General features: G+C 36.6%; 1 protein-coding gene across 1 annotated transcript in view; it reads right to left on the bottom strand.

The window, feature by feature from the left end:
• The window catches only part of KMT2C (lysine (K)-specific methyltransferase 2C), a 364,954-nt gene extending 354,323 nt beyond the window's left edge, over positions 1-10,631 (bottom strand). Inside the window, exon 1 of the mRNA XM_006873669.1 lies at positions 10,550-10,631. Coding sequence (XP_006873731.1) covers positions 10,550-10,595 — 46 coding nt within the window. The 5' untranslated portion in view covers positions 10,596-10,631. The remainder of the gene's footprint in view (positions 1-10,549) is intronic.
• Between the last annotated feature and the right edge of the window lie 9,146 nt (positions 10,632-19,777).

The raw sequence follows: 19,777 nt of genomic DNA, 5'->3' as shown, positions 1-19,777 counted from the left end.
GAAACCCTATACAGGGTCGCTATGGGTCAGAACCAACTCGACGGCACTTAACAACAACAACAACAATCTTTACCTGAAGAATTCCACGATCTATTTAGACCATGTCAAAATGGCATCCTTGAGAAACTCAAATCATGTTGCTTTTAAATGTTCTTTGAGTTTGGGGAACAAAAACAAGTCTGAAGGGGCAAGATCAGAAAGAACTACAGGGTGAATGGGTAAGGCTTCCCAATGAAATTCTCCTAGGATATCCCTTACTAGCCTCAAAGAATGCACAGGTGAACTGTCCTGATGGAAAGCAATTGCTCAATGCAATTATTTCCTGTTCTTTTTCTCATTGAGGCAGTTTCAATTTACTTAAAATAGCTTCATAATAATCCCTTATGATCATCCTGTGTCCTTCAAGAAAATCTATCAAGATTATCCCTCTGGAATCTCAAAAAGCAGTCACCATAAACCTTCTGAGTTGACCTCTCTGTCTTGACTTTAACTAGCCCCGCAGATCCCCTTACAAGTTATTGTTTTGATTGGGCCTTTTTTTTTTTAAGGTATCCTAAGGAGGCCAAGACAAGTTCATCATTAAGAGAACGTGTCTGTAATCTATTAACTGTTCACAAAACATATTCAAACACAGTTTGTCTGGAATAAACACGTGCATATATAAACTGGAACTCCAATAAGCAATAAATTCCTGATTTACATTCATATATGTATAAGAGGGCTTCAAAATGTTCGTGTATAATGAAAATATAAAATGCCAATGAAAGAAATCCAAGAAGACCCAACTGAGAGATATACTGTGTTCATGGTCTGAAAAACCCAGCATAGTAATCAATTCTCCCCCAAGCTGATCTGTATAGGCTTAAGAGAATTTCAAACAAAATCTCAGCATAGTTTTTTACAGATATAGTCAAACTAATTCTATATTTCTATAAAAGGGCAAAGAAGTAAAAATAAAATATATTTTTTAAAAAAAACAGTAAATTGTTAGGCTAACATTTACAAAAACTTATGTCTACACAAAAGTCTGTAAGTAAATATCCAACAGCTTCATCTGTAAAAGTAAAAAACTTGAAACAACCCAAATGTTCTTCAAAAGGTAAATACAAAGTAATACTTCTCAAGCAACAAAAAAGAACAAATTACATTGGGGCTTCAAAAGGTTTGCTGAAAAATATAATTTTTCAACAAACTTTCTGAAGTTCCCTTGTATTCAACACCTTGGATGGATCTCAACAGCATTACGCTGAAAAACAGAAGCCAGTCTAGGGTTATATACTGTATGGTTTTATTTGCATGCCCCCTGAGAGACAAAACTATGGTAATGCAGAAAAGGGGAAAAACGGCGATAGACAGTTCTGCTGCTGTTGTTGTTGAGTGCCACTGAGTCTATTGTGACTCACAGCAGCACTATACAGTGTTTCCAAGACGTAGATGTTGAGTGTGAACTGCCAGCCCTGTGGTTCGCAGTCCAGTGCTTATCCTACAGAGCCACAACAAGAGATGACATATAGATATAGATACATGGAGTCCTGGTATGGCACTGTAAGATAAACACAGGACCATAAGGTCAGTTTGTACTACAAAATTATCAGTTCAAACTCACCAGTTGCTCCTCAGAAACCTATACTGGGTCTCTACGAGTCTGACTGGATTTGACAGCACTTAAAAACAGCAATATTGTTGTTGTTAGATGCCATCAAGTCAGTACCAACTCATAGCAACCCTACGTAAACAGAATGAAACACTGCCCGGTCCTGCGCCAACCTCACAATTGTTGCCACTCTTGAGCCCATTGATGCTGCCACTTTGCCAATCCATCTCGCTAAGGGTCTTCCTCTTTTTCTCTGACATTCCACCTTATCAAAAATGATATCCCTCTCCAGTGACTGGGGTCCCACCTGACAATATGTCCGAAGTATGAGAGATGAAGTCTGGTCATCCTAGCCTCCAAGGAACACTCTGGCTGTACTTCTTCCAACACAGATCTTTTTGTTCTTTTGGCAGCCCAAGGTACTTTCAATATTCTCCTCCAACATCATACTCAAAAGCATCAATTCTTCTATGTTTTTTCTTCTTCACTGTCCAGCTTTGACATGCATATGAGGTTATTGAAAATACCATGGCTTGGGTCAGGTGTACCTTAGTCCTCAAGCTGATATCTTTGCTCTTCAACATTTTAAAAAGGTCTTGTACAGCAGATTTGACTAATCAATACGTCATTTGATTTCCTGGCTGCCGTTTCTATGAGTGTTGATGATTGATCCAAGAAAAATGAAGTCTTTGACAACTTCAATCTTTTCTCCATTGATAAGACTGTTCATTGGTCCAGTGATGAGGATTTTTGTTTTCTTTACATTGAAATGCAATCCATACTGAAGACTACGTTCTTTGATCTTCAGCAGTAAGTATTATTTTAAGTCCTCTTCACTTTCAGCAAGCAAGGTTGTATCATCTGCATATTGCAGGTTGTTAATGAGTCTTCCACCAATCCTGATGTCACGTTTTTCTTCATATAACCCAGCTTCTCGGATTATTTGCTCAGCATACAGGTTGAATAAGTATGGTGAAAGAATACAACCCTGTCGCACACCTTTCCTAATTTTAAACTATTCAGTGTTCCCATGCTCTTTTTGAACAACTGCCTCTTGGAAACAACAACCATAAGGTAGGCAGTTCAAGCTCATCAGCCACTCCGAGAGAGGAAGATGAGGCTTTATGCTCCTGAAAAGATTTATGGCACGACCTTGGAAACTTGTACTGGAATGGGTGATAGATAACTGGTTTGACAGTACTTAATAAAGTAGATTCATTTTGAGTGTATTCTCTCTTTGTGAGAAATGAGATCCTCTAGGCAAGTGCGGTGGCTCTATAGGAAAAGCACTGGATTACAAAACACAAGATAGGCAGTTCAAGCCCACCACCTGCTCTACGGGAAAATGATGAGGGTTTCTGCTCCTGAAAATATAGACTCAGAGACACTATACAGGGTCGTTGTGAATCAGAAACAACTCGACACAACACCTAACAACAGGCAACCAATCCTCAAGTCTAGCATAAACGGAGCTTTATCCTGGGTAAAACTGCTAGCAATATAGTCTGAAGGTGGTGTTCAATCTTGTAATAATTAAAATATGGAAAGGATTCAAGCCAGTGGTCAGTCAAGATTCGGCATACTAATCTCAGCACATAAAGGCTGTAGATTTGTGAGACTGGAAGCGATGAGCCAAGACAATTTTGGGAAGATTACCTCCAGTGAAGGTAAAAAATATGTAGCCTAGAAAAACCACCAAGTGAAAGTTCTAACAAAAAATATAAAATTTGTCAGATGGGAATGTCCAACAGCTTATTTCCATAAGAACAGTACAGTCAAGTCATAAGTGAGCAATTAAGGCTGTGTGAGGCCAAATAAGTTTAATTAAAACTTTAAACAATTCAAAATATTTAATTTTAAGCACAAAATGATGAAACGAGTGTAAAACATTAATTAAAACTTGTGTAGAAGATTAAATAAGACTTAAAGCAAAATTTCATGGAATTCAGATTTTCTGGTGCCATGGAGTTTAGTTTAGATAAACTGCTGAAACGATTACATAATCTTTAAACCTTAAACCAAAAACATACCCTGATTTCTTCTAAGGACATACAATAGTTTAGCTTATCTAATAAAGAAAGTCTGCATTGAGCATTATGCTCTTTCTATTTATACGCGATCAAATTGACAAAGGAACTCAAAAGATTAGACAGGAACTTTAGAGGGCAGGCAGGGAGTTGATGTCAATGGTGTTGGTGGTTGTGTGCTGTGAAGTCAGTTCTGACTCATAGCAACCCTGTATAAGGTTTCCCAGGCTGCACATCTTTTTACAGGAGCAGAAAGCATTATCTCTCTCCCATGCAACAACTGGTAGTTTCAAACTGCTGACCTTGAGGTTAGCAGCCCTACTCATAACCACTTATACAACTTGAAGAAGGTAATCAATATTACCACTAAATTGTACATGCAGAAACTGTTGAGAATTGCATGTTTTGCTGTGTGCGTGCTCAACATGTTAATACACACACACACACACACACACCGCCAATGTAGTGGTGGTATCTACTCTACTCAAAGCTCATCTAACTCCTACATGTGATCTGGTCTGTGAATACTTTTACTAATATAAAAAGGAAAAAGAAACACTATGCCAGACTCAATCGCACTTAACAACAATGCCAGTTCCTGGCTCAGTCTTTGTGAGAACTCACAGATCACTACTTTGGTGTCTTGCTGCCATGAACCACCATGTCATCAAGTTTTATAATCTTATTCAAGAGTTTATAAGGAGAGGCTATGTGACTCAGCTGAACCCAGCCTTCTAGCCTCTTTCATGAAGGCAACAGGCATGGTATTAAAACTGTTTCAGATGCTCTAGACCAGATCAGCTGTCAAGTGAATACCATTAAGTGACTCCAGAACAATGTCAGCAGACCAGCCATGCCGTGCCTGCACTCCTAACCCTCCAAAATCATGAAATATAATAAAATCTATCCTGGTTTTAGTTGCTATGTTTTTGGGCAATTTATTACATAGTATAAGTTTAAATTTTCTCTTTAAACTTCTGTTTAAAAAATTACATGTTTTGGCTAATCAAAGACAAAATATGCATAAATGTGCTCCGCTCCACATTTTCTCACTCTAGACCTCTAACTCTCAAACTTGTCACCATTTAAAACACTGATAGTAGCTACAGGAGAATGAAAAGAAGGTCTGGATCAATCAATCAGCCGCTGTACACAGTATGTATAAACAGTTTGTGGTGTCCATGTTTAAGAAATTTAAATCACTAAAATTCTTATAAACAAAGGCATATGGTTTTACACAAATTTGTGTGTTTAAACACTATTCATATAACCATTCATTGGACTGAAAAGAGCTGAATTAAATGACTATATACGAGTTTGAAACTCACTGCCTATGTCAAGTAAACAGTTAAACCAAAACACTAAACCCACACATGTGATTTACAGTGACAGAGTAGACAGGCCCATAGAGTTTCCAAGACTGTAAACCTTTATGGGAGCATGCAGCCTTATCTTTCTCAAGAGAAGCAGCTGGTGGATTTGAACTGCTGGCCTTGTAGCTAGCAATCCAATGCCTAACCCAATGCCAATCCAATGCCTAACTGTTAAGGAGCACCACCAGGGCTCCTTAACAGTTAAAAAAAGCCATCACTAAAAAAGAAACTCAACTCATTACTGTCTAGTTAATTCAGACCCACAGTGGCTCTCTAGGACAGCAGAACTGCCCCGCAGTATTTACAAAGCTGTTAATCTTTACAGAAACAGACTGCCACATCTTTCTTCCACAGAGCAGTTGGTAGGTTTGAACTGCAGACATTTTGATTTTCAGTTGGGTGCTTCAACACTGAGCAACCACGGCTCCTTATAGGAAAGTAATAGTCTTTTTTTTTTTTTAATAAATGGAGAAGATAATCTCACATTTTTTACAGATAACTCAAGGTAATATGATGGCATCATAAGTAAAAATCAACTCAAAAGGTAATAAATTATAATCTTAACTTTAAATCCAGTAGATCTACTATGTTACTATTAACACAAAAAAAAAAAATAAATAAAAAATAAAACCAACTATCATCGAATAAATTTCGATTCACAGCGATCCTGTTCAGGGTTTTCCAAGACTGCAAATCTTTACAGGAGCAGAAAGCCTCATCCTTAGCTCATAGAGTGGTTTGTGGGTTTTAACTACCAACCATGTGTGCTTATCCTCCAGTGCCACCAGGGCTACAAATGCAAGGAGACTTCAAAAAGTTTCAGAAACATGTCATTATCTATTAATTCCATTTTTCCAAAAAACTTTGAAGCCTTTTATTATTTTAATATTTATTGACATACATTAACTTCAATTTTTTCCGATCTTTAATAACAAATAACTGATTCCTCAAATTAAAAAAGAAAAGTAATGTGATAGCTAACGAACAAGTGATATGTATGTGAACTCACTCACATACATGTACTTTACAGAATATTCACTAAAGTGTACTAACATATCAATTCTCAACAGAAATAATATAATAACCATTCTTAAAGCCTAGATATTTATCTTGATATTATTTTCCACAGAAAAGACTAGCAGTCCTAGAGAGTAGTTGATTTCATATGTTGGGGCAGAGACCATTAAAGACTGGCCTATTAACAGACTTATTTTGGCCAAAGATCATTAAGCTTTGAAAAGTTTTGAGATATTAAAAGAATTCAGAAACCAGTTGAAAAGGGATCCCTCAAACCAAGACAAGTTGAACACTGAAAAACAAAAATTTAATTATAATTACCTAAATTATAATTAAGTTAATTAAGCAAAATTAATTAAAATTAGGTACGTTTACAGGGCCCTATTAACTAATGATTTTCAAGGAAGAAAAATAGAACTTCTCTGAGTAAACAAATTAAATTGTCCTCTCTGTTAAACACTAGAAAGAAAAATAAAGCAGAAGAGGGTGTTGCTTTTTCAGACATGGTTAGGGGAGTACAGACTTTACTGAAGTAAAAAGTCATATAAACGTAAGAGAAAAGTATTCCAAGCAAAGGATGACCAAAAATGCAAATGTTTGAGAAAAGAATAGGTTTAGAATGTTCCAGGAATAACCAGAAGGCCAATATGGCTGGAGAACAGTGAGTAAAGGGAATAGTTGGAGAAAATATAGTTGAAGAGGTAGCCAATGTTTGACTATTAGAGATATTAAATTGTGATATGGAGCTCAGATTTTATTCTATTCATCCTTATTCATTTGGAAGATCAACAGCAGAAAGACCCAAAGTTCTTTCACTGGGTTTTAAAAGGACTGTTCTGGCTTTTAGGTGGGATATAAGACCATAATGGGGCCAAACAGAAAGCCTGATACCAATTAGAAGCTATTACAGCAGTGCAGACAAAAGTGGTGGTGGTAAAATCTGGAGTGACAGTAAAAGAGTAAGTATGACATGGTTAGAGTCAGGTTCCAGTTATCTCCAGTTTCCATGGGGATTGGTTTCAGGACCCTCCTGACCCCTTGGATACTAAAATCCATGGATATGCAAGTAATTTAAATAAAATGATACAGTAGTTGCACATAACCTATGCACATCCTCCTGTATACTTTAAATCATTGCTCTATAGGATAAGCACTTGACTGCTGAGCACAAGGTCAGTGGTTAAAACCCACCAACTGTTCCTTGAAAGCCCTATACAGGGTCCCTATAAGTTGTAACCAACTCAACAGCACTTAACAATAGCAACAACAATAAAACATAAATGCTATGTAAATAGCACTTCACAAACCCAACTAGCCTTTCAGGTATTGCTTACTTGCTCCCCCCACGTCCCTGCTGCTGCAGGTTGAATCTGAGAATGCAGAATTGGAGAATACAGAGGAATGACTATATATCATAAAGGTACAGCCAACAGAATTTTCAATAGGCTAAATGCTAAATAAGAGAAATCAAGAAAAACACCTTATTTCTGGCCTAAATAATTATATGATGTAATTTACTGATATAGGGACAGTGTAAGAGTACATTATTATTCAGAATAACAAAAAAATTTTTCTGTAACAAGTATATTAAAAGTTTGAGATGCTTTTTAGATTATAAAAGATAAGAAGATACAAGCGGTATTTAAATCAAAGAAAAGAGCTGACAATATAAATTTTAGAGTCACCAATATATGTGGCTGTTAAATGCCATCAAGTTTGTTCTGACTCATAATGACCCTGTATAAAGTTTCTGAGGATCAGTTGGTGGGTTGAACCACCAACCCTAAGGTTAGCAGTCTAACACCAGGACTCCAGTAAATAGATAAAATCTGAAGTCACTAGAAATTCCCTTCCAAGACTGAAACTCAAAGGAAACACATGAGCAGGTATGTAAGCTTGCAAGTGACCACGTTGGTCTCCTGGTGAGTGGGAGAGGGGGAAAGGCAGCAAGGAATGTTGGGAAACATGATTAAAGAAAACTTGTAAGCCTGTGTTCAGCCTATAATTAATTGGAATATCTAAAGGGGTTCTAGAACTTGCCCAATGAAATAGGCCTCCTGCAAAGCCTTTGCAGAGTATAGGACCTTAGGTGGAATTCTGAGTCCCATTCAGAACCTTCTGAGGTGGGACATTCCCACTAGTAAGGACAAGCAGATAAGCCTGGAACAGCTAGAGCAAAAGAAGATACATCTTCAAAGAAAGATCATCAGGAAAAACCCAAAACAAAAATAACAGCATGACTGGCTACTACAAGAATAAGCAAGCTGTTCGCTGGGAAGCCATCAAGGTAAGCAATCAAATTCCTTCAGGGCAAACTCCCCTCTAAGACTGAAACTCAAAGGGAACAACACATGAACAGGCATGTAAGCTTGCTGGCGACCACATTGGTCTACTGGTGAGTAGAAGAGGGAGAAAGGCAGCAATGAAGAAATGGGACTGAGTTCAACCACAGTCCATTGACTCCCGTTGACCTGGAGATGAGAGAGAGAAAAGGAAGGGCTGGTTGGTCCAAAGTGTGGTGAGACCTGGGGACATCTGAGCCCATGGACAAGGACATAGCCACAAAGGGCTAGAGCTGAGAGTGGAACATCCGGCTGCTATGAAGTGAGGGGAGATGCACAAGAACACCCAAACTTGCAGACAGTACACCCATTTGACCTAGCCTCCATGGCTTGATAATCAGAACTCGACTAGAGGAAGATTAAAAAAAAAAAAAAAATTGATAAAGGAAACAAGGGCAAATTGCTTCAATTTGATGAACCTATACTATACTCATGAAGTAGTAACTCTAAATACCAATAAAGAGCAAAGGGCTTCACCTCAAGTATCAATGCTATCCCCTCTGTACACATGGTAGATAGGGATGGGCAACTTAAGACATTGGCTACCTAAAACAAGGGGGCGATAAAGGCACAAAGTACTGGATTACAAGGTTTCTAGAGGGAATATAGTTTTAAGAGTTGGGGGAGGGGGGAAAAAGCGTCCCCACTGAATAGTTTTAATCTTGTCTAGATGGGTCTGGTGAAAAGAGATGGGGGTAAGATTCGTATGATTCAACAGTGAATAACTGTCATCATGACTAACTGCAACTGTCACAATTGTAAAGGTAAAAGTTTTGTAACAAAAACAGGGCAGTGGTTAATCTTACAGTCCAGAAACAGAGGCCCCTAGGACCATTAAAGGAGAAGAGCACAAGCAGAATGCAGGAACTTATTCAAAGACAGAGGCAGAGACAGGGTTATGGAGAGGGGGAGTGCCTGAGGACTCTAGATTCACGGGAAGACAGGAACTAAGAGTTGGAGGAGGCTGACTTGCAAAATGTGTCCTTTAGAGGTGTCAATTATTATATATGCCTGAGTGTGGGGTTTTTTTTGTTTTGTTGGAAAAAAAACAGCTAAAGTGAATAGAGAGAAATACTGTTAACTGATGGTACATGGAGGGGATTATAAATAATTATTGTAATAAAACAAGGTGTATGATTTGTTGACTGTAAAACTGATGATCTGCCCTGTAAACTTACAATCAATCAACAATAAAAACCTTAAAAAAAAAAATTATATGGGAAGGCAGAGGCACAGACGATGACGTGGAGAGATGGAGCAGCTGGCAACTCTAGACCCAGAGAGGGAGAGGGTCTGTGTGCTGAAGACAGAGGGGCAGGCTTGACAGTTATACCCTTTGGTTGTTTGATGACGCATGGAGGGGACTGTAACCATGGCAATGAAAGATACATGATAGGATGAATGTAAAAGCTAATGTTCTCCCATGTAAAATATCAAACATAATTCACAATAAAACATTTTAAAAAACGTATATGGGAGAAGGCTTAGAGAGTAGAAAGGCATGCACTAAAACTTCAGTGAATGAGTAAGAATGCCCATGAAAGAATGAAATACACAAGGACAACATGTGGTACAATGTGATAGCAATGTTTTTAAACTAAGAAAAAATATACAAAAGAGTATTAATGGAACTTGCACAAAGTCAAATTTAAAGGACTATGGTAATGAATGAACTCCAAAGGGGAAATGCAGAATTCAGAATTCCCAACCTTAATGCCTGTCACTCTAACTCGTCCCTTTTAGAAATAGAGATTGTGAATATAAAATATCTGATCGCATTCCAACAAAAATAGCTGCAAAACCACAACACATGTGACAAGCAAAGCATTTTCTGAAAATTTTGATCTTAAAAGATTTAGTGATAAGCAACTGTTCTCTAAAAACTATGCTAAAATCTGCAAGGGTCAAGGAGATGACACTTAACTTCACATTTAACTTCACAGAGAAAATCTACCAGTATGTCTAAAATCGCAACAACTCTTAATAAAATATTTTATACACAGATGTAATTCCTACTAAATGAAGCCTTAAGGAAAAAGAATAGATATAATACATTCCATTTCTTTTCACTAGAGTTCATCATAGTTACAAAACTATTTAGGCAGATGAAAATGTTAGAGCTAAGCACATAAATAAAAATTAATTATGTATATTGTTCTACATTATTTCCTAAAATTCCTTATTAAATTTTGATACCTGTTTCCACAATGTTTTCTGTTTCTGTAGTCTCCAGTCCATCCATGCTATCTTCATCCTCCACTGTGGTTTTTCCTCTGCTTCGAGGCCTACAAAGAAATAAACACATATAGTAAAATTCATTAAAGACCTAAAATTATTCTCAACATAAAGAACAACTTGAAAAAACACAAAATAATTTAGGTAATTTTTCTAACATCTAGCAACTTTTACTGTAACAAATAGTATATATCAGACTTTATATCATTTTTCCATCAACTCCAGTTCTTCCTTATACCTAAATATGAGGCCAGGTACAGATTAATATATTTGTGGTATTATAAATCATGTATGAGAGGACTTTAAAAAGTTCATGGAAAAATGGGATTGGAAAGATAGCATATGAGAAGGTAGTACATAATCACTGCAATAATGCCAGAGAAACTTTTCCACAAACTTTTTGACATCCCTCATGTTTATGGACTCCTTATTTTTAGTTTATGTCTTCATTTAGCTGATTTTGAGATGACTCCCTATGACTGTAATACTGGTTCTTAACCAGTTAAATAAACTCTTCTCAGAGTTCAAATGCCCACGTATACTCTACATCTAATGAAACTGAGGAAGGATATACACTTAAGTATTTTGGGGAAAGCTCAGATGTATGACAGTGATGCACATCCTTGCACAGCAATCAAATAAAAATTTGGAAAGTAAACATGACGTAACCAATCGTCACCTTAAAGGTATAAGCAAAATAAATTTATAAACACTTGAAGGAAGTAAAATAACAGTAAAAGTTATAGTGAAATGAGAGTCTCTGAGCCAATGCAATAAAATTTCACACCTACTGTAGGGTAAGCAGTAGACTGGTAACCAAAAGGTGCCAGCTCATATGCACCAACCATTCTAAGAAACCCTACACAGGATCACTATGAGTTGGAACCAACTCAGCAGCACATAGCATTGTTTAAAAACATTTTCTGAATTCTCCCAAATAAGGCATAAAAATTAGTCAAGAAATTTAAAATATACATAAACGATATTCCGTATTTTAAAAACATGTAAGCTGAGAAAGACATATTCTTATAATTTCAGAGTTTTAAATTTTTTCATTATTTATAAAGTTGCAAATTGACCCTGTTGTTGTTAAGTGCCTTAGAGTCAGTTCAGACTACTGCATAGAGTAACCGAGACTTTAAATCTTTGCAGAAGCATAAACTTGTATTTCTCCCACAGAGCAACTTGGAAGAGAGGGTGGGCAATATACAACAAAAAGGAGGTTGGCAGAAGGGGAGAACACAGAGAGGAGGGCAAGAATGGAAACGCATAGCAGTAAGTACTGTTAACTGATGGCACTTTAAGGGAATTTCGATCATTGTAATGAAACGAAGTACATGATTTGTTTAATGTAAAACTGATGATCTGCTCTGTAAACCTTCACTTAATTAATTGACAAAAATGTTTTTAAAAACAGAAATCTAAATATTAAGAAATACAATGAGAAAGTAAGGATGACTTAATGCAAGAAATCTGTTATCATAACATAGCAGGTCAAACAGCCAAAATAGTATCATTTCAAATTTCAATGGATGGGGAGGTGAAAGGAAGCAAAACTAAAATTTAAGACTACAACCATTTGGGGCATGAGAAAGGGTGAGCAAGGCGAAAGTATTCCAATGATGACTTAACTGTTCATGGAAAAGGGGAAATAATATCTTTATAAATTAGTTAGTAAAGTGGTGGTGGTGGTTGTGTGCCACTGTGTTGATTCCAACTCATAAATAGGATTACCGAAGCTGTAAATCTTTACGGCAGCAGAAACCCTCATCTTTCTCCCTCAGAGCAACTGGTAGATTTAAACTGCTGACAGTAAAATGAGCAGCCCAGTTTGCAATCCACTATGCTATGAGGGATCCTTACTTAGTAAAGTAGTTATGCTTAAATTTTAAATAAATCTTTAAAGCAATCAAAGAAGAAAAACTAAGGACATTTTGATTAATCCAACAGCAGACAAAAAAGGAAAGGAAAACTGAATGTAATTATTTAATGATGAGATTAACTCACCAGGAAAACACAATCCAGAAGAATTTAAAATTATGTAGAGCAAAGATCTACAGAATATAAAAAATAACCTGATAGTTCCACAATCATTGTGGCAGATTTAAACACCCAATGTTAAAAAAAAAAAAAAAAAACCCAATTAACAGATGAAATAATATATGAGGGGTTTTAACCAATCATGGAAAAGAGGAATGAAAAGATAATGGGATTTTTGTATGAACTTTTTGAAGACGCATCATGTATGTAAATTTTTGCAAGTTATTTGGACAATACAATCACCATTAATCACAGTATCAATTCAGCTTGGGATACAGCAATGAACAAAAGAATCTAAAACTTAACAAAACTACATTCTAACAGGAAGAAATAAATAGTAAACAAGTAAAATACATATAATAGCATATGAAGTTCTACAGGTGAAAAGTGATAAAGCAGAGAATGGGGAACTAGCTATTATTTTAATAAGAAATTTATAATGGCGCAAGCTTTTCACCTGAAAATATGGAAAATTAAGGATCCAAGCATGTTAAAATCCCTGCCAACTTTAATGTTTTCTCTATTTATCATGATGCTGCTTACTGGTCCAATTATGAAGACTTTTTGTTTTCTTTGTTGTGATTTAATCTATATTAAAGGCTGCAGTATCTTACTCTTTAAAAAAAAAAAAAAAGTGCAGGGAAAAAAGATCCTCATATATGAGTACATATTTTATAAAACACTGTCTTTTCAAAATAATTTTTTAACTTCTTTAAAGATACCTGACTGATGAAAAGAAAATTGAGATGGAGATCACACAGTGTGTCATACATAAAGATCTCTGCAATAAATGACAGCCTTGTTGTTGTTGTTGTTGTTAGATGTCATCAAGTCAGTAGAAACTCATAAGGACCTTTATGCACAACAGAACAAAATACTACCCGGTCCTTAGGCAATCTCACAATCATTGCTATGCTTGAGCCCATTGCTACTGCCTCTGTGACAATCCAGCTCATTGGGAGTCTTCCTCTTTTTCACTGACCCTCCACTTTATCAAGCATGAAGTCCTTCTCCAGGGAATGGTCCCTTCTGATAATATGTCCAACGTATGAGAGATGAAGTCTTGCCATCCTGGCTTCTAAGGAGCATTCTTCCAACACAGTTCTGTTTGTTCTTTTGGTGGTTCATGGTACTCTTAATATTCTCCTCAAACACGTAATTCAAATCAATCAATTCTTCTACGATCTTCTTTATTCACTGTCCAACTTTCCCATGCTAACGAGGTTACTGAAAATTCTATGGCTTTGGTCAGGCACACCTTAGTCCTCAAAAACTGACATCTTTGCTCTTCAACACTTTCAAGAGGTCTTACGCAGTATATTTGCCCAATGCAGTAAGTTGTTTGATTTCTTGACTGCCGCTTCCTTGAGTGTTGATGGAAGACTCCAAGCAACAAAACGAAGTCTCTGACAACTTCAAGCTTAATCTCCTTTTATCATGATGTTATGTATTGGTCTAGTGGTGAGGATTTTTCTTTTTTTTACATTGAGGTTATAACTCATACTGAAAGCTGTGGTCTTCAATCTTCATCAATATTTTCAGAGTTCTTCACTTTCAGCAAGTAAAGTTGTATCATCTCCATATCACACATTATTAACAATTCTTCTCCAATCCTGATGCCACATTTTTCTTCATATAATCCTGCTTCTCAAATTATTTGATCAGCGTACAGACTGAATACCTATGGTGAAAGAATGCAACCCTGGTGCACACCTTACCTAATTTTAAACCATTCAGTGTCCCCATGTTCTGGTCTTGCTTTCTGTCCAAGTTCTTTATGAGCACATTTAAGTGTTCTGGAATACGTTACTTCTGCAATGTTGTCCATATCTTGTCATGATCCACACAACTGAAAGCCTTTCATAGTCAATAAAGAAAGCATAGGCAAATATCTTTCTGGTGTTCTCTGCTTTCAGACAAGATCCAACTTACATCAGCAATGGCATCTCTCGTTCCACATCCCTATCCAAATCCAGCCTGAATCTCTAACAGTTACCTGTAAATGTAATGTTACCTTTAGCAAAATTTTACTTGCATGCGATATTAATCATATTGTCCGATGATTTCTGCATTCTGTTGGGTCACCTCTCTTTGGAATTGGCACAAATATGAATCTCTACCAATCAGTTGGCCAGGCAGCTGATGTCCAAATTTCTTAGCATAGATGAGTGAGTACCTCCAGTGCTGCATCAATTTGTTGAAATACTTCCATTTTGTATTCCATCTTCCTGGTGCCTTGTTCTTTGCCAATACCTTCAGTGCTCATTGGAGTTCTTCTTTCAGTATCATTGACTCTTGGTCATATGCTACCTCTTGAAATGGTTAACACCAACAGTTTCATTTTGGTACAGTGCCTCTGCATGTTCCTTCAATCTTCTTTTGATGCTTTTCACATCATTCAGTATGTTGTCCACAGAATCCATTAAAATTTCAAATCAAAACTTGAATTTTCCTTCAGTTCCCTCAGCTTGATAAATGTTAAGTATATTCTTCCCTTTTGGTTTTTTAACTCCAGGTCTTTGTACATTTCATTATAATACTTGACTTTGTCCTCTCAAGCTGCCCTTTCAAAATTATATGTATATGGAGTCCTGATGTAGCACAGTAGGATAAGCACTTGACCACAAGATTGATTTGAACGGCAAGTTCGGCAGTTCAAACTCACCACCTGCTCCTTGGAAACCCTATACCGGGTTGCTGTAAGTCAGAACCAACTCAACAGCACTTAAAAACAACCAACCTTGAAGTCGAATGCTTATCCTATGGTGACACACCAGGACTTCATATATAAATATGTGTTTGTGTGTGTGTGTCTGTTATTAAGTGCTGCTGAGTCAGTTACAGCTGATAATGACCCTATATAGGGTTTCCAAGGAATGGATGGTAAGTTTGAACTGCTGGCCTAGGGGCAGGACATAAACAGACATACTCTATCTCCCTCTAGCAACGCTATCCTCACAATTGTAATTATGTTTGAGGCCCATTGCTGCTACCACTGTGTCAATCCTTCTTTGGGGGATTTCTTCCTCTTTTTCGCTGACCCTCCATTTTACCAAGCATGTTGTCTTTCTCCAAGGACTGGTCCCTTCTGATCACATGTCTGAAGTATGACAGGTGAAGTCTCACCATTCTCTATTCTAAAGAACATTCTGGCTACACTTCTACCAAGACAGATTTGTTTGATCTTCTGACAGTCCATGGTACCTTCAATATTGTTCTCCAATATCATTAATTCAAATGCCATAGATTCTGCTACATTATTCCTTATTCATTGCCCAACTTTCACACGCACATGAGATGATTGAAAATATCATGGCTTGGGTCAGACGCACCTTAGTCCTCAAACTACTACCTTTGCTTTTTAACATTTTTAAAAGGTCTGTTGTAGCAGATATGCTTACATTATACATTGTTTAGTTTCTTAACCACTGCTTCCATGAGTGTTGATTGTTTGAATTCATTCTTCAATTTCTTTGACTTGTGAAATGCTGAGCATGTTCTTCCCTTTCGGTTTTCTAACTCCAGATCTTTGATCATTTCATCATAATACATGACTCTGTCTTCTTGAGCTGCACTTGAAACTTCCTGTTCAGCTCTTCCACCTCATTTCCATCTGCTTTAGCACTGCTATATTGAAGAGCAAGTTTCAGAGTCTCTTCTGACATCCACTTTAGTCTTTCCTTTCTTTTCTTCTTAACAACCTTTTGCTTGCTTCCTGTATGATATTCTGATGTCATCCCACAACTCTCTGGTCTTCAGTGATTATTGCATCATGTATCAAAGTTGTTCTTGAAATAGTCTCTAAATTCAGATGGGATATGTTCGAGGTCATATTTTGGCTTTTGTGTACTTGTTTTAATTTTCTTCAGCTTTAGCCTATAATATATATGAGCAATTGACTGTCTGTTCCACAGTCTGACCCTGTCTTTGTTTTCACTGATGGTATTGAGCTTTTCCATTGTCTTTTCCCACAGATGTAGTCAATTTGATTCCTGCGTATTCCATCTGCTGATATTTATGTGTATAGTTGCCTATGTATAACTGGTCTTGCAAAATTCTACCATGTGATCTCAAGCATCATTTCTATCACCAAGGTCCTATATTCCAACTATTGGTCCGTCTTCATTTGCCATGTTTGGTCAATTTCAGACTAAGATGTTGGCAGAATTCTTCAACTTCATCATCACTGGCTTTAGTGGTTGGTGTACAAATATGAGTAATTGTGGTATTTACTGGCCTTTCCCCTTCCTAGTGGTTTCAGTTCTCCCAGGCTGAATTCAACTCAAAAACGAAGAATTCTGAGGTAGAGAAACAGAGAGAGAGATGTCTTTTGGGCTCACATATTACCTATTTATGTATGCATTGTATCTTAAGTAGTATACCAAAGACTTTGAGAACTGAGCTAAGAAACCACTTTCAAGGTTCCAGACTAATTACTTCATTAAGACACATACATTAACAGATACAAATAGCACTCTGGAAGCTTTGAAAACTAAACAGACATTTGAACTACAGTCCAAAGAGGTCAGCTGGAAATTTCAAACTATATCAAGTGCCTACTACAGAGAAAAATATCAACTATTTTAAATACGCAGAGCATCTTAATATTCAAAATGTCCAGAAAACAATCCAAAATTACTTGACACACAAAAAACTACAAAAATATCGATTCATATGAGAAAATACAACCAACAAAATCCAATGACACAGGAGTTGGAACTGTATGACAAAGACTTTAAATCAGTGATAATAGCAGCTGGCGTGGTGCTGTAGGTTATGCACTGGACCACAAGTCAGTTTGAATCGCAATGTTGGTGGTTTAAACCCACCAGCTGCTTCTCGGAAATTCTACACAATAGAGTCGTTATATGTGGGAACAGACTCTATGGCACTAAACAATTACAAAAACTGCTCAAATGAGCAATTTCAAACACTCTTCTAGTGAATATCAAAATCGAAAGTACCAGCAAATAAACTGAATATCTAAAGAAGATCCAAGGCATATATGATAAGATGGCTCCATACAGGAAATCCTAGAGTCCCTAAGAAAACGTCAAATAACTAATAGAGGAATTTAGCAAGGTTGTAGGATACAAGATCAACAAACAAAAATCAGTTGGGTTTCTGTACACAAGCAATGAGAAGTCTGAAAAGGAAATTTGGAGAACAATTCCATTTACAACAACATTTAGGAGCATAAAGTACCTAGGAATAAATATAAACAGGGACATAAAGGAGTTACACAATGCAAACTTAAAAATCCTACTGAAAGAGATTAAAGACTTAAATAAATGGATTGGATGACTTAATACTGTTAAGATGTCAACACTACCCAAAGCAATGTATAGATTCAATTGAGTCCTGATCAAACTTCCAACAACATTCTTTACAAGAAAATAGAAAATCTATTCTTCCACTAAATACGCAATGACAAGAGGTACCATGTAACTAAAGCAACACTGAAAAAAGATAATAGGACTCATGCTTCCTATCCATAATGCTCTATTGTTTAACTGCAATCTCCATGATGGCAGGGATCAAGTTTGACTTATTCTTTACTATATCCTTAGTACCTACTCTTGGTTTTTAATGAATGAATAAATAAGTATCTTTAGACTTAAATAGGCATTTCACTAAAGAGGATATTAAAATAGAAAACCATACACATGAAAAACTGCTTAGCATTATTATCCATCAATGAGATCCTAATCAATACCACAATGAAAGATCATTTCACTCCCACTGGGACAGCTAAGACTTTATGTGAAAAACAAATGTGGGGCTCTTTGGTCTAAGAAGCAGAAATGGGAAGATGAAGCGAACATAATCTTTTGGAAAGCATCTAAATACGACACTTAAGTTGTGCTGCTATTATGACTGTTACCTTCAGAAGTCGACCTTTGCGAATGTGGTTACCCTACTCACCACAAGAGAAAAGTATAACTGGAGTGCAGTAACTAAAAGACGAAATACCACTGGTATTGGTCGGATGAGACACCTAAAAATTATATGCTGCAGTTATAGGCCTAGATTGTATGAAAGAATAACACTTAAATCCAAGAGGGCAGCTATTACACCATCCAATTCTTCTTAAGGATTTCAATGTCTAGTTGTGCAATAAATGTTCTCAGATTAAATTTTCTTTCTTAATTTAAAAAATTAAATGAGTAAGTGTGGGAGGATTTGGAAATGCAACATGGTATACAACCTTTGTGAAAAAATACTGTGGCAGTTCCGCAACAAACTAAAAACAGAACTGTTGTTTGTTGTTAAGTGCTGTCTAGTTGGTGGAAAAACAGAATTGATGATGGGAAAATCACATTAAGGGTAGAATTGTACAGCTGATTAATCTAATTATTGTCAATAAATTGTAACACCTATAAAAGGTTAAACTGGCAAAAGCTGTAGGATAAATATATTTCCAGCATCAAAAACAATAAATAAATAGAGTAATGCTGAGGCTGCTTATGTCTGGCTCCTTGGTTCAGAAGTTTAAGATCATGATTCATGCGATATTCCAGTCAAATGGCCTAATAAACATTGTGTCTAGTGCTTCTGTTTTACCTCCTAGTTCCTTGCAAAGTGCCTGGAGTCTTAAAAGCTTGCAAGCAGCTATCCAAGGCACAATAATTGATCTCTATTTGCCTAGAAGAAGGAGACCATATGAACTGTGAGACTAATTGCCTCCATAAACAACTGTCTTCTTTGCTATGAGATCAGAAGAGCTGAAGAGTGCCCAGCTGCTGTCATGTAACATTTTGATCAAAGATTCTATGGAAAAATCCTGATCAAAAGAGGGTAAATGCAAAATGGAATTTCAAATTCTCAAGAAGCCATCAAGGCAGGATAGACCACTACAACTATTGCCCTGGGACAATCTTTAAACCTTCCAACAAAAATATTTTGAAGAATCTTAAAATGAACTAAGTTTCACTTATCTAGTAATAAAGGTCTGCCTTGAGCATTATGTTCTCTTAAGAACTATCTATATGGAATCAAATTGACAACAACTTTAAGGAACAGTACGTTTGTGTTAGAGTGAAAATGAATGTACAACTCGAATAATATAATAAATACCACTAAATTGTACAAATAGAACACTCCACTCACAGTTTTGTTAGGTACTGTCTAGTCGTTTCTGACTCACAG

The sequence above is a fragment of the Chrysochloris asiatica genome, unplaced genomic scaffold (assembly GCF_000296735.1).
Source record: "Chrysochloris asiatica unplaced genomic scaffold, ChrAsi1.0 scaffold00249, whole genome shotgun sequence".
Lineage (NCBI taxonomy): Eukaryota > Metazoa > Chordata > Mammalia > Afrosoricida > Chrysochloridae > Chrysochloris > Chrysochloris asiatica.
The sequence above is the reverse complement of the archived record's forward strand: the minus strand, read 5'-3'. Positions and strand labels throughout refer to the sequence as shown.